At 40.5% G+C, this 12,387-nt stretch overlaps 1 protein-coding gene across 2 annotated transcripts in view; it reads left to right on the top strand.

Annotated features, from left to right (window-relative positions):
• The window catches only part of smyd3 (SET and MYND domain containing 3), a 73,864-nt gene extending 61,770 nt beyond the window's left edge, over window positions 1-12,094 (top strand). Inside the window, exons 9-12 of one of the 2 annotated variants that reach the window (XM_031846243.1) lie at window positions 512-599; window positions 779-953; window positions 7,963-8,071; window positions 8,438-12,094. In XM_031846243.1, the coding sequence (XP_031702103.1) occupies window positions 512-599; window positions 779-953; window positions 7,963-8,071; window positions 8,438-8,554 (489 nt within the window). In that variant the 3' untranslated portion in view covers window positions 8,555-12,094. Of the gene's footprint in view, window positions 1-511; window positions 600-778; window positions 954-1,099; window positions 2,517-7,962; window positions 8,072-8,437 lie in introns of those variants that run through there. The other variant, XM_031846244.1, reaches the window with a different exon arrangement.
• Window positions 12,095-12,387: the final 293 nt, after the last annotated feature.

Here is a 12,387-nt window from a genome sequence, read left to right as displayed (position 1 = left end):
TGTGTGTGTGTGTGTGTGTGTGTGTGTGTGTGTGTGTGTGTGTGTTGCAGTTTCCCTGTTTCATTTGTCTCCACCTCTTTATCTCTATTTTTAACCTTTTTCTTGCAATGATGGACACTTGAAACACATTGCGTGATAGGAGTTTTTTAAAATCAAACTTAAGCAACAACTACGCAGCGATACTCTGTGACTCTGTCACACAAATGCTCTCACACATGCAGCAGACTGTGCTGTAATAAATGTCTTCTTGCCATCAGCTGTCAGTCCGCTGGGGTGAGATATACAAAGAACAGGCAGGAAATGTGTAACTTTAACACTCAAGTATTCATTTTAATAAAGTCACTCTGTTCTATCTGTTTTTGATGCTCACTCCCTCCACTCCTCATAATGGTGCTCTGTGTGTGTGTGTGTGTGTGTGTGTGTGTGTGTGTGTGTGTGTGTGTGTTTTTAAACATTAATGGGTACTTGGTCAGTGCGGATATTCAGGTGGTGCCTCTCCTCTCTTTCCCAGGACAGACTCATGCTGCCAGGGCACGAATCAACATGGCGCCTGCTGAAGGAGGATCTACCCAGACTGGAAGGACTGAAAGCAGAGTCGGGTATCCTTTACCTTCAAGATCCACTACAGCCAATGAACACTGAACACTGAACATAATCCATCATCTACTGTAACATGGGATTATGATTAAATAAGTCGAGGCCTTATAATGTTGTCTTTATAAATACATTAGTTTTCTTAGGAGAAACAAGTGTTGCTTTTCCTTAAATGACCCTACAGATTGGCAAGCGTTATTGGAGGGCTGTAGTCGTCTCTTATCGACTGTTGGTGGTGACGTGCCCGATGAGAATCTGTATAAACTCAGAATGACAGACATGGCTGTAGATGCTTCCATTCACCTGGGACACTGGGAGGAGGCTGTGGGATACGGAGAGAAAACACTTCCAGTATACAGGTGAGTCGGAATATATAAGCGTGTGTGTGTGTTTCACCGATGGATAGCTTTATTATTCTAAAGATTTAAAGGGGGGAAAAAAAACTTCCTCTGCTTTTAAATCTGGATATCCACTCATATATGTGTCTTTTCCTTCCTGATTCCAGTATGAACAGCAATGTGAGGAAAAGGACAAGAGTGACTCATGTGCATCTGAAGAACAACTCCCTTAGTTAAGGCTCACCTGCACAACTGTCTTTACCAATGTAGATCACTTCAAAATGATTACTTTAAAGATCTGGACTGCTACACAATCCTGATGCCTTCATAGTCATCACCAGGCTTCCACACAGCATTGTATGTTATTTTAGACCAAGCTCCATCGTTTTTACCACTCAGACCGATGCATTGGAGAGATGCACTGCAAGGGTAGAATATAATGTGAAAATACCGATCTGTTAAGATCAATGTATCCTTTGCTTGTTTTTGAGTTTGAACTGGAGACTAAGAACTGAAAGCAGCGACTGAGTGTTGAAAGACTCGACAGTGAAGAGATTTCACAGTGTGCTGGATTTGGCTCTTTGACTTGATGAAGGAGGCAAAGATTTCCTTCTGTTATCCCTTTGGAGGGGAAATGCAGCTTCAGAAGGTTTGTTTAGAAATACATGATCATTGGGGTTTGTGGACAAGCATCAGAGTAATGTGTTTAACAGGATATACAACATGATTCCATAAAAAACTATGTTAAAGGTAAAATAATTTGATGAAGATATGTGGCAAGAAAGGGTAAAACATAGCAGAGAGGAGTGTTCAAAGTGGTGACGTTACACAGGGAGCAGATGTAGAGAGAAGAAAATGTGCAGCAAACAAAAAAGTACAAAGAAAAAGAAGAGAAGAAAATACATGGGAAGAGGAGTAGTTGAAGGGGAGAGACCACAACAGCTCTTGTACTTAGCAGACGTAAAAAATCTCCTAAATCTCTTGTCCTAATAAAAGGGGAAATTACTGAAAGCAGATTAATCTAGACCTAAATGAATCAAAGTTTTAGTTTGAACTACTTGTCAGATTACAATAAATTGCATCAACAGTCTTAATTGTCTTCTGGATGAGGTCCTGCAGCTCTCACACGTCCTGACCTCCTCTTCAGTTTGTTTTTCTATCTCTCTCAAACTCAACATAATTCCCGTCAACTTTTGTGTGTGTGTTTGTGTAAGACTAATTGATCTTGTGTGAAGGGCAGAGCTCTAGTGGCATAGCTGTGCTCTCTCTCTCTCTCTCTCTCTCTTTCTCTCTCTCTCACTCACTCACTCACTCACTCACTCACTCACTCACTCACACACACACACACTCACACTCACACACACACACACACACAGAGAGAGAACAAAATACCTGCAGGAGAGAAACAGTAATACAGTCTGTCAATAAATAACCAAACACAGAGCTGCACAAAGAGAGAGATGGTGATGAGGAGAAGGGGATGATAGAGTGGTGACATGTTGCTGAGGATGGAAGTGAGAGAGGGGATGTAAGGTGATAAATGACAAATGAGAGAGGGGGAGAGGGGTGCGGGGGAAGTGAAACAGGGGACAGAATCACAAAGGAGAAGGAAAAAAGTGGTGTAAAATAGAAGAAACAGGAAAACGTGAAAAAAAAACGTATAAAATGAAGAAAGTGGTACGAAAGAGGAGTAGAGGAATGCAGTGAGCATTAACTTGGCAAGGAAGGGAGACAACAATGAAAGAGAAAGAAGGGAAGGAGAGAAAAGCATTCAGAAGGAAATAGTTCGAGAGAGACAGTAGGAGGAAGATGGTTCATATTCATCTCCTATCTTCCTCTGGGCTCTTCAGATGGCAGAGAAGAAAGATAGCTGTAGGAGTTCTCTCTCTCGCTCTCTCTCTCTCTCTCTCTGCTGTCCTTCCCCTCATTCTGTATTCCTTTCTTCTTTCTCTCTCCCTCTCTCTCTGCAGGTCTTTTTTTCAGTTTCTCTATTCAGTTTGTGATGCATAGAGGGGGGTTTTCTCTGCGCCTGTGTGCGGATAATGCACACCTCCCTCTGCAGGCTGTACACGCCAGCTTGTTGAATGTCTCCATGCGGCACATGTTTTACTGATACACACACATACGTGAATGCATGAACGTTCATGTCTGCACGTCAATAAGTGTATTCTGGGACCGCTTACACACATAATGTTGAGCTCCAAAACAGATATTTTGATTGATCTTGTCTCTCTGGAAGCATTTTGTTGTTAGTGTTTTTATTTGTTTTTCTGTGAGTAATTGCCCAAACATAGAAGATGTTTCTTAATATTGAGATTTGCAGGGCGGCACTAATAGAGTAACAGCTAAAAGCTTTCTATGATGTTCAGCTTCCATTCATTTAACCTTTTTTGGAAAGTCCCTCAGAATTAACAAGCAAGGATTTCCGAAATGAATCTATTCAGCAGTTTTGTTGTGAGAAGTCTGTTGCATGACATTTCTGCAGACAGTGGCCTCGCAGGACCAGAGAAGAGCACCCACGCTGTCAGTCTTCATGGATCTGTTGGTGGTGTAAAATCAAAAAGTCTTTTAAGCACCATACACCATTCTCTGGGGAAGACCAGAGTATTTTGGGCAAATTACTGCCTGAAGTCGATCTCCTGTACTGCTTTGAAAAGCACAGACTGATAAACCATGTCAGCGTTTAAGTAATGGCAGTTTTTTCCTTAACTCGTGTAAATGTCAGGGGTCTGGTAGCAGAATGCCCCGAGATGCAATCTGTTTATGTCTGGATTTCAAAATCGGCATTGAAAATGTAAATCCAAGATGATTGACAGGTTACGAAAGAAATTGAAAAAATATATTTCTACTAACCAGAATTCTTACTTTACTTTAGATTTACCCTTAAAATCCTTAGAATGAAACGATGTGAGAGGCGAGCATCCCTCTTAGGTTGAAGTGCTCACAGCTCATAGACATAATGCAACTTTGCATGAGCCAGAAAGTTTAAGAGCCACTAGCCAGTAGATGACTGTGTTACGGTTGCACAGTGCCTCGAGACACTTTCCTGCAGCGTAAAGGTTTCATCTGGATTTGAGGAACAGTTAATGTGTCTGCATTTCTATGGAAAGAAGGGTCGGCTAAATACTGCATAAACTGTGATTTAAAGCTTATGTAAATGTTCTTTGTTTTAGCAACAGATGCACGGCGGTGCTAAGTTTGCTAAACTGTGGAAATGTACTGCAATTACTGTTGCATTGGACAGAAAACAAAATGCAATTAAGGAGAATACTCACAGCTAATCTTTCCTCCCTGTTTTCGTTCTCCTTCAGGTTTCTACTTAGTAAGATAATCCATGTTTCCCTCTCACGAGCAGCAGGCCGTGGATCTTTTGTTCCAAACGACAGCCTCATTAGTTCCACTGCATTTGCATGGAAATGCTACACTTTTCCACAACTATTCATTTCTCCTTCTTGCCCTTTCTCTTACTCATAGCCGAGAGCTATGGCTTTCTAACTAGCTGCATACGGCAAGACCGTTTCTCCCTTCAATTTACTCTCCCGGGGGGGAAAAGGAGGGGGAAATTCAAGATACAGCAAGTTAATGAAATTATTTTAATTGCTGTGTGGTTCTATATGCAAAGAGGAAATATAATTGGAGTTTGGTGTTGATGTGTGTGTTTGCATGTCATGGCAGGTTGAATCACTGGCTTTGTAATTAAATCAATATTGTAACTTGCTGTTATTCATGGAGGACTAATGTTGTTGGTTTAGTGTTTGAACTTCCTATTTAATGATTCAATTCTAACCACAGAAACGGGAGCCATCTTTGTAATTGGTTGGCTTGCCAGTTAGTAGTTAAGTTAGGCTTGAAGGTATGAACAAACGGGCAATTAGCATTGCGAGTAAAAACTCTGCTGGAACATTATCAAAGAAGCCGTAGAGCTTTAAATGATTCTGGCTGTGGCCACTACATGTTAATTAACTTTGATTTCGCTCGCTTCAGAAAACAGATTTTCCCTTTTAAATCAAAGAGTTAAAAAACTTTAAGTGTCAGAAAGTTGCTCTTTTTAGTTCATAAAGAAATAATTAAGATTAATGCTCTTTTAATAACCGATGCAGTGCTATTTGTATTTAAATGTAGATTAATCGAAAGTATACTGAACCGTGTTGTGGTGTGTTTACTCTGGAGAGAAGTGAAATCTGGGAAATACACCAGGTTATACACAGTGAAACGCATTCAAATTGACCCAATCTTAGTGTGCATGCATGCTCATACATTAATGCTGGCGTGCATGTGTGTGTACTCATGTGTCTGTGTTTACTTACAGGTCTCTTTGTCTTATTTGTTTGTTTGTGTGTGTGAGAATGAACGCCAGAGAAAGAGAATGAGCCAGACAAGAAATGTAAATTTGTTTCAATGTGCTTTGTCAGCGAGCTTTTAAATGCCACCTTACAGCGGTTAGATAAGATTTTAAAAAAACATTTCGTTTGTGCAATCAAGAGAAAACAGAGAGAGAGAACAGGAAACAGAGGGAAGACTTAAGGGGGCAGCAGAGGTAGAGTGGGGGAGAGCAATGAATGGAGCGTAGCAGAGGAGAGAAGGAAGCAAGCAACCGACCGAGCGATGACACCAACTCTAATCCCTGCAGCTAGCGGAGCACAAACATAAACAAGTAGGAGCAGAGCAAAGGAGATGTGAAATAGGAAAAGGAAGGAGAGATTAAGGCAGAAGGATGGGGAAGAAAAGAGGATAAATGACAAGTGGAGTCAGGTAAATGAGTGTTTCGAGAACTCCAGTGTTTACCAACAACAAAGCTGCTTCCTAAAAGTCCCCGCTCTGTATTTATCTCTGTGGGACTAAGAGGGTCCCAGCTCTTAGTGTGTGAACTGTCTGAAAAACATGTGTGTTTATGCATTCATGTGGGGTGCACTGTGCGTAACGAAGGTCATTAAACATCAGTCTGTATCACTAAGCCTCAATGCGTATCCATTTGCATTCATGTGTGCATACAAATGGATACACATTCAGTTATCTCATATTTATTATCATTTTTAATTAACTCATTTCAAACTGGCTAAATATATTAGACTGGAAGATAGAAATGTCTTACGTTGTTTGTGTGTGTGTCCCTATGTGTGTGTGTGTGTGTGTGTCCCGTGTGTGTGTCCCGTCTATGATGGTTGTGGGAGTGTCTTGGTGTCAAAGTCATTGATCAGGCTGATCACAATGGAGACACATCCCGAAAGCAACACTCGCTCTTTCTGTATCTTTTTGTGTTGCATGAAGATCAGCTTTTAGGGAAATACAGGCACTACAAGGTGAATACATATGCACAGAAGTAGCACAGGTCATGTGATATACGTGGTATGAGTATATACATATACAGTATGTGTTGGTGTGACTTTCTACATTTTCATTTTGTGCATTTATAATATACATAATATGTGAAGTATTAGTTGTGCTTGTCTGTCTCTCTGTCTGTTGAAGTAATGAAAGGAAGTAATTGAAAGAGCTAGGATGCCAAAAAATGAATATAAACTGGAAACTCAGACACACTAGCATGCAGACACGCCCACATGTTCAATCAGGTAAATCCACAAAAATGGAGAAATGCATAATCCACACTTGCACATACTTTTTTTCTTGTTGTTGTTCAGACTTTCTTTCTCACACACTCCTTGTCACACATCACACCTGTATACAGACACTGACTGCCACTGGCAGAGCGGATATCAAAGTGAATGGTGAAGTGCATATTTTTCAAAGTCTTGCCACCTCGAGCGTAGCCGACACACTTTCATGTAAAAGTGGACTTGATCAAACTTCATCATATAAGGCATGCTGTACCTTGCTTTGACTGTCTTTCTATGGCTGCCTAGGACGGTTTAAAGATCTCAATATTTCCATGGCATGTGGAGTTCAAGGACGGTGCCTGTGGTGGTTCCCGATTTTTTTAAAAATAGGACCAGAGAGTGTGCTCCGATTATTGGGGCATCGCGCTGCTCAGCTTCCTCTGGAAAGCTTATGCCGAGGTGTTAGATACGAGATTGAGGACGATTGTTAAATCTCAGATTCATGAGGAGTGTTGTGGAATTCATATCCTGGTCATGCAACATCGAGCCAGGTCTTTACTCTTGTGAGGATACTTCAGGGGTCATGGGAGTTTCGCCATCAAGCCTACATGTTTTTTAATCATGTCCCCCTGTGTGTCTTGTGTGGAGAAGCCTTCCAGCGGTGTAGAACCAGAGGGAGGGCTGTTTCTGCATTTTGGCAGTAAATCATGATTGATCTTCCAGGAGGAGCTGGAAGATAGGGCTCGAAGAAAGGATGCCCGCTAACACCCCATGACCTGGGCCTGGATAAGTGTCAGAAAATGAATGGCACAATTGATGGATAATACAGTACAGCCCCTAAAATCAGATAGTCTGATGTAATGTAATAGTTTGTTATTTATAATTCTGTTTTGTTTTACAAGTAGAATTAACAGCTCTTGAATGAGCTCAATGATTTTCTTAACGGTATGTAGAATGTTGAGGCAGAAAGCAAAGGGGAATTAGAATTGCAATAACGAAGAGGATGCCAGAAGAACAAAAGGAGTAAATACAGTATTATTTATTCAAATGAAGGGATGTCACCACATATGAACAGTTAAAAAAAACATTTAACTCATAGATATTGCCATGACACCTCCCCATTTGATGACTCACATTCAGACAATTATTGTTCTGAAAATGTATGTTTAAGTATTCAAATGAGGAATTATCTAATGCTAACTTTTGGTGAATTTAGAAGAAGTTTGGACTCAAATAGATGTAACAGAAGTAAAATAAACACTTAAATGTGTATTTTGGATGTTTCTTTCCAAGAGTCTGAAAGAAGACGTGTAATGGAAGCAAAATAGTCTGAGTGCATGAAAAACAATGTTTTTGCCTCGAGTGTCTCCCTTTAAATTGAGAGATCTGTGCAAAAGTTGCACCAAGCCAACAGAAAACCTCTTTCACTGATGTCTTACCATCTTCCCTTTCTCTCTTCTCTCTTCTCTCTGAAGCCAATACTACCCCGATCCTCATCCGGTCCATGGGGTCCAGCTGATGAGAGTCGGAAAGCTGCAACATTACCTGGAACATATTGAGGACGCTTTGGACACATTCAAACAGGTGCGAGGGATGAAATACTGACAAACACCAATTGCCAAAGTAAAAGCATAGTGCTCTTTTGTACAGCGATAATCTACTTCCTTATAGTTTTATCCGTCACTCATATCAGTTATAAGATTTTCCTCACTGAGTTAATGGACACGGTCTTGAGACGTGTAACAAAAGATGTGATTGGACAGGTCGGGCAATTATTTTATTGTAACTTTTGTTTACAAAGTTTCCTTTTTAAACATCTATTAGATTTTGCAGAGTATAGCATCACGGTTCAACTTCCAACTACAGCACATTACTATCCCACATCGTTCTAGCAAGAGCAGAAATGACAGCTAAGATGCTCATTAAGAGTGTTTGATTCTCCTTTCCCAGGCCTATCGGATCATCAAGCTCACCCACGGGGATGATCACCCAATGACCACCGATCTACTGATGAAGATGGAGGAATGTCGCACTGAGATGGTTCGACAATCATCAAGCAGTCACTGAGACGCAGCTACAAAACAAAGAAAAAGAAATAGGACTGGACTCATGTTCATTTAATTTAGTGGACTAACTTCACTTTCTGTCTTAATTTCTTAAAATCTCAATGTTCTTAGTGTATCAATCAAATCCAATCATCAGATTTAGGAGATAAACAGAATGTAGAGAAATATACATTTTGCCTTCTGTAAATTATATCTGTCATACATTGAAATCGGTGTGTTTGCAGTCTGATTTTATATTATCTTATATTGTTTTTCAGAAGTTGTCTTGTTAAAATGTTTTGACCCCTCATTTTGTCAAAACTGAAGGAAAATAGTTAAGATTTGTTATACCCAGATTAAAAACACAAAAGTCTGCAGCAATGCAGCTAAGTGAGGCTGCACTCGGGGCCCAGCGGTGCTTTGAACTATAAGCTAGTTTAGCATGCTAATATGTTAGCATGCTAATATGTGGTGATTAGCACTAAACACAGAGTAACGCTGAGGCTAATGAGAATGTCTTTAGTTTTGGGTTGAAGTATTATGATCCAGGCACATTAACAGAGAGAATAGTATTTGTCATCCAATATACTGTAAATTCCTTTAAAGGAATAGTTCAACATTGTGTGAATGATTTTTATTTGCTTTCTTTTTAGGATTTGAGATGAGTAAATATTACAGAGTTATATTTGTAAGGCGATTAGCCAAGCTTAGCATGATGTAACAACTGGAAGTAGAGGAAACATCTGTTCAAGGTTGAAAACTACAGCAAGCACTCACTTATGAATTATTTTCTCTGTTCAATTTTATTGACATACAAAGTAAGCGGTCGTGTGTGTGTGTGTGTGTGTGTGTGTGTGTGTGTGTGTGTGTGTGTGAAAAAGAGCATGGAGACCTGTAGGCCTCTGTCTCCTGCATTTAGTCTTCATGTACCATCGGTGTGTGTTTTGTGTGTGCTGTTTTTGTCAGGTTTCAAAACATCCATCTTTCCTCTATATATATCCTTTACACACACTTCCCATGTTAATCCCTGTTTTGTGTGTTAAAAGTTAATCCCTGTGTCTGTGATGGAATGTGGTGATGGGTTTCTCTTACATACACACACACACACACACACACTAATACACTTCCTATGTTAATCCCAAAAGTCTACCGTTCGCTAACTGATGACAGTATTTCCGCTGAGAGGGAAACCCTGTGTGTGTGTGTGTTTCCGTGGGTTATGGGGGACTAGAAATTCGTTTGATATTTAGGTTTCCAAAAAGGTTTTGGTTTTCTGAAACTTGCTCTCTCAGCACTAGAATAGCCGACATGTTACAAACCCCAAATCCTTCATCCGTCCTGGATAAGTCAGCAGTAAACTATTCTCTGGTCATTACTATTCAGCATAAAACAATATTGTATTTATGTTTTTTAAATTATTGACAATAATTACAGAATTACAAAAGTTATGGCAGTAACATGCTCTTTTAATTTCCCCCTGCTGATATGTGTGGAAGAAAAGAGAAAAGGCTTTCATTGATGCTATCTGGAAGAGACTAAATGAAATGAATGTGAAGATTGAATGGAGTCGTAATGAAACTAGTGGACTGAATAGTCTGTGGAAGAGTCAGTCCTGCTGTACAACACTGCTGTATACCTCCATTACTCACTTCATTGGCTCTGTTGCTTTCTGTCTCTCACCCTTTCTCCTCTTGCACATCTTAACGGCCATTAAATTAGATTTACTATTGCTTAACCATAACCCTCTGTCACTCACTGTCTCTCTCCCCCATTTCTCTCTCTCTCACTCCCCAAAGGCTTTCAAATTAAATTCCCTATTCATTGGCATCTCTCTCTCTCTCTTTTGCTGCACATCTCTGCAGGCAGCCCGAGCCAATCACAAAAAGGACACCTAGTGGTTTTAACCCATCTCCATTCACTCACCCTTCTGCCATTTGCTCTCCCCCATTTTCTATTTTCACTCTCATTTTGTAGACACCCCCTCTCCCTGTGTCTCCCCCTGCGCCACCTCACCTCTGCACTCTCTTAACTCTCCCTGCTATCATCTCTCATTTTCTCTCCCACTCCTTCTGTATCTTCAAGACTTCTCTGTCCATTCTTATTATTTTCCACAATCTTAAATCCAAATGTAAACCAAACACCTAAATTGGAACCTGCCGTCACTCCCAAATTGATTGTCAGGTCTCATAAAGGATCTACATTGGATGACAGCGAAATCTGTGTAATTCTGTTTAAGGTTTTGTAAAATATCTGCATGTCAAATTGTATAAAATAATAAATTGAGTCATTAATAGGTCAGAATCACGTCGACTTTCCTCTCCCCTCTCAGCTGCCTGTTCCAAAGAGATGCCGCTGTTTCAACTTATATTAACAGCCAGAGACGGTAGATTTTATCCCCGGTATCACTTCTCGATTATCTTCCTGTGTTTCAGCGTTCTGTGATAAGGAGTTGAAGGATATTACCATATATTCATGAGTAATCTCACCTTAGAATGAAATGAAAAAGCTCCACATAAACCCCACATCTTCACCACGTCCTCATCACCTCTCCATCTTTCTTTCATCTTTGATTGGGCTTCTTCATAATCAGAGCAAGCTCTTAAAACCAGACCGTTGAGCTGAAGGGTAACTGCCTATATTGCAGCTTCCTGGACATCTTTAAACTTTACAGTGAGTCCTTGTTGGACTGAAAGTCGCTTGTTTCTTTTGTAGTGATTTTAGCCATGACAGCGGCATGTCTCTAGGGATGTTGGTCGGTCAGTCGGTCCACCACTTTACTCCAGACTGGATGATTACCATGAAATTTGGTACAGACATTCCTGGTTCCCAGATAATGACTCCTTCTGACTTTGATGACTTTAAATCTAGCGCCACAATGTGGTTGAGATTTGTGGTTTTGAGTAAAACGTCTCATCAACTATTGGATGAGACTTTTTTCATTAAATAGAGTTCGGTAACTTTTCTGACACCTCCTGCTTAAAACCCCAAAAGTCAGAAGGATCATGAGGCCCTGCTTTCACAGTCTGTATTCATACTGAAAATCAAGTCATTTTTCTTTGTCCGGGCACATTGAAGTGGTCTAAATCCATACCAAGAAGATTCACTTGTATAAAACAAGATTTCCTCAAGACAAAGGCTAAGTGGGCCTAATAATTATCACCAATCTCAGCAACAACATTGAACAATTTAGCATGAAAATTTGTCTCGCTATCTTGGGCAGGAAATTAAACTTTTAACTCTTGCCAAGTGGATGAGTGGTGAGTTCAGAAAAGAGAGGAATAGACCGATGATCGTAATATTATTTGTCCAAATTTACCCAGGAGATCAGTCTATTACTATTTTCTAAATTGAATGTTGTTGTTTTTTCCTGAAATGAATCCACTTGTCTCTGTATTTTGTCCTCCCCAACCTCACCCATCTTAACTCTCCTGCACCGTTTCAGCTCTTCTTCACCGTCTCTCTCCTCTCCCACTCTTCTAAAATGTAATCCTTTACTCCAAATCTTTCTCACGTCTCCCTCTTACACTGCATTTCCTTTTGCTACCTTTTTTCTCCTTTCTTCTCATCTATTCTCTCCCGCTCTCCCCCATTCCTTCCTTCACCTCCTTCACCTCCTTCCTGTTCCCTGCTGTGCGTGGGTGATCAAAGCAGGCGCAACGGGGCAATATGTCGCCTTGGAAGCTGCCTAGAGGCTAGTGAAGGTACGCACACACACTCTCTCTCTCTCTCACCCTCACACACACACGCACACACTAGCCTGCATCACAGGATTATAGTTACCAATCAAAGTCAGCTGACTGAGACAAGAGGCTGCAGTGGAAATAGTTTCTCTGAGCTGATCAGTCTTTTTTACAA

The sequence above is a fragment of the Anarrhichthys ocellatus genome, unplaced genomic scaffold, assembly GCF_004355925.1.
Source record: "Anarrhichthys ocellatus isolate YVR2014 unplaced genomic scaffold, GSC_Weel_1.0 scaffold6, whole genome shotgun sequence".
NCBI lineage: Eukaryota > Metazoa > Chordata > Actinopteri > Perciformes > Anarhichadidae > Anarrhichthys > Anarrhichthys ocellatus.
This window is presented reverse-complemented; position numbering and strand designations above follow the sequence as displayed.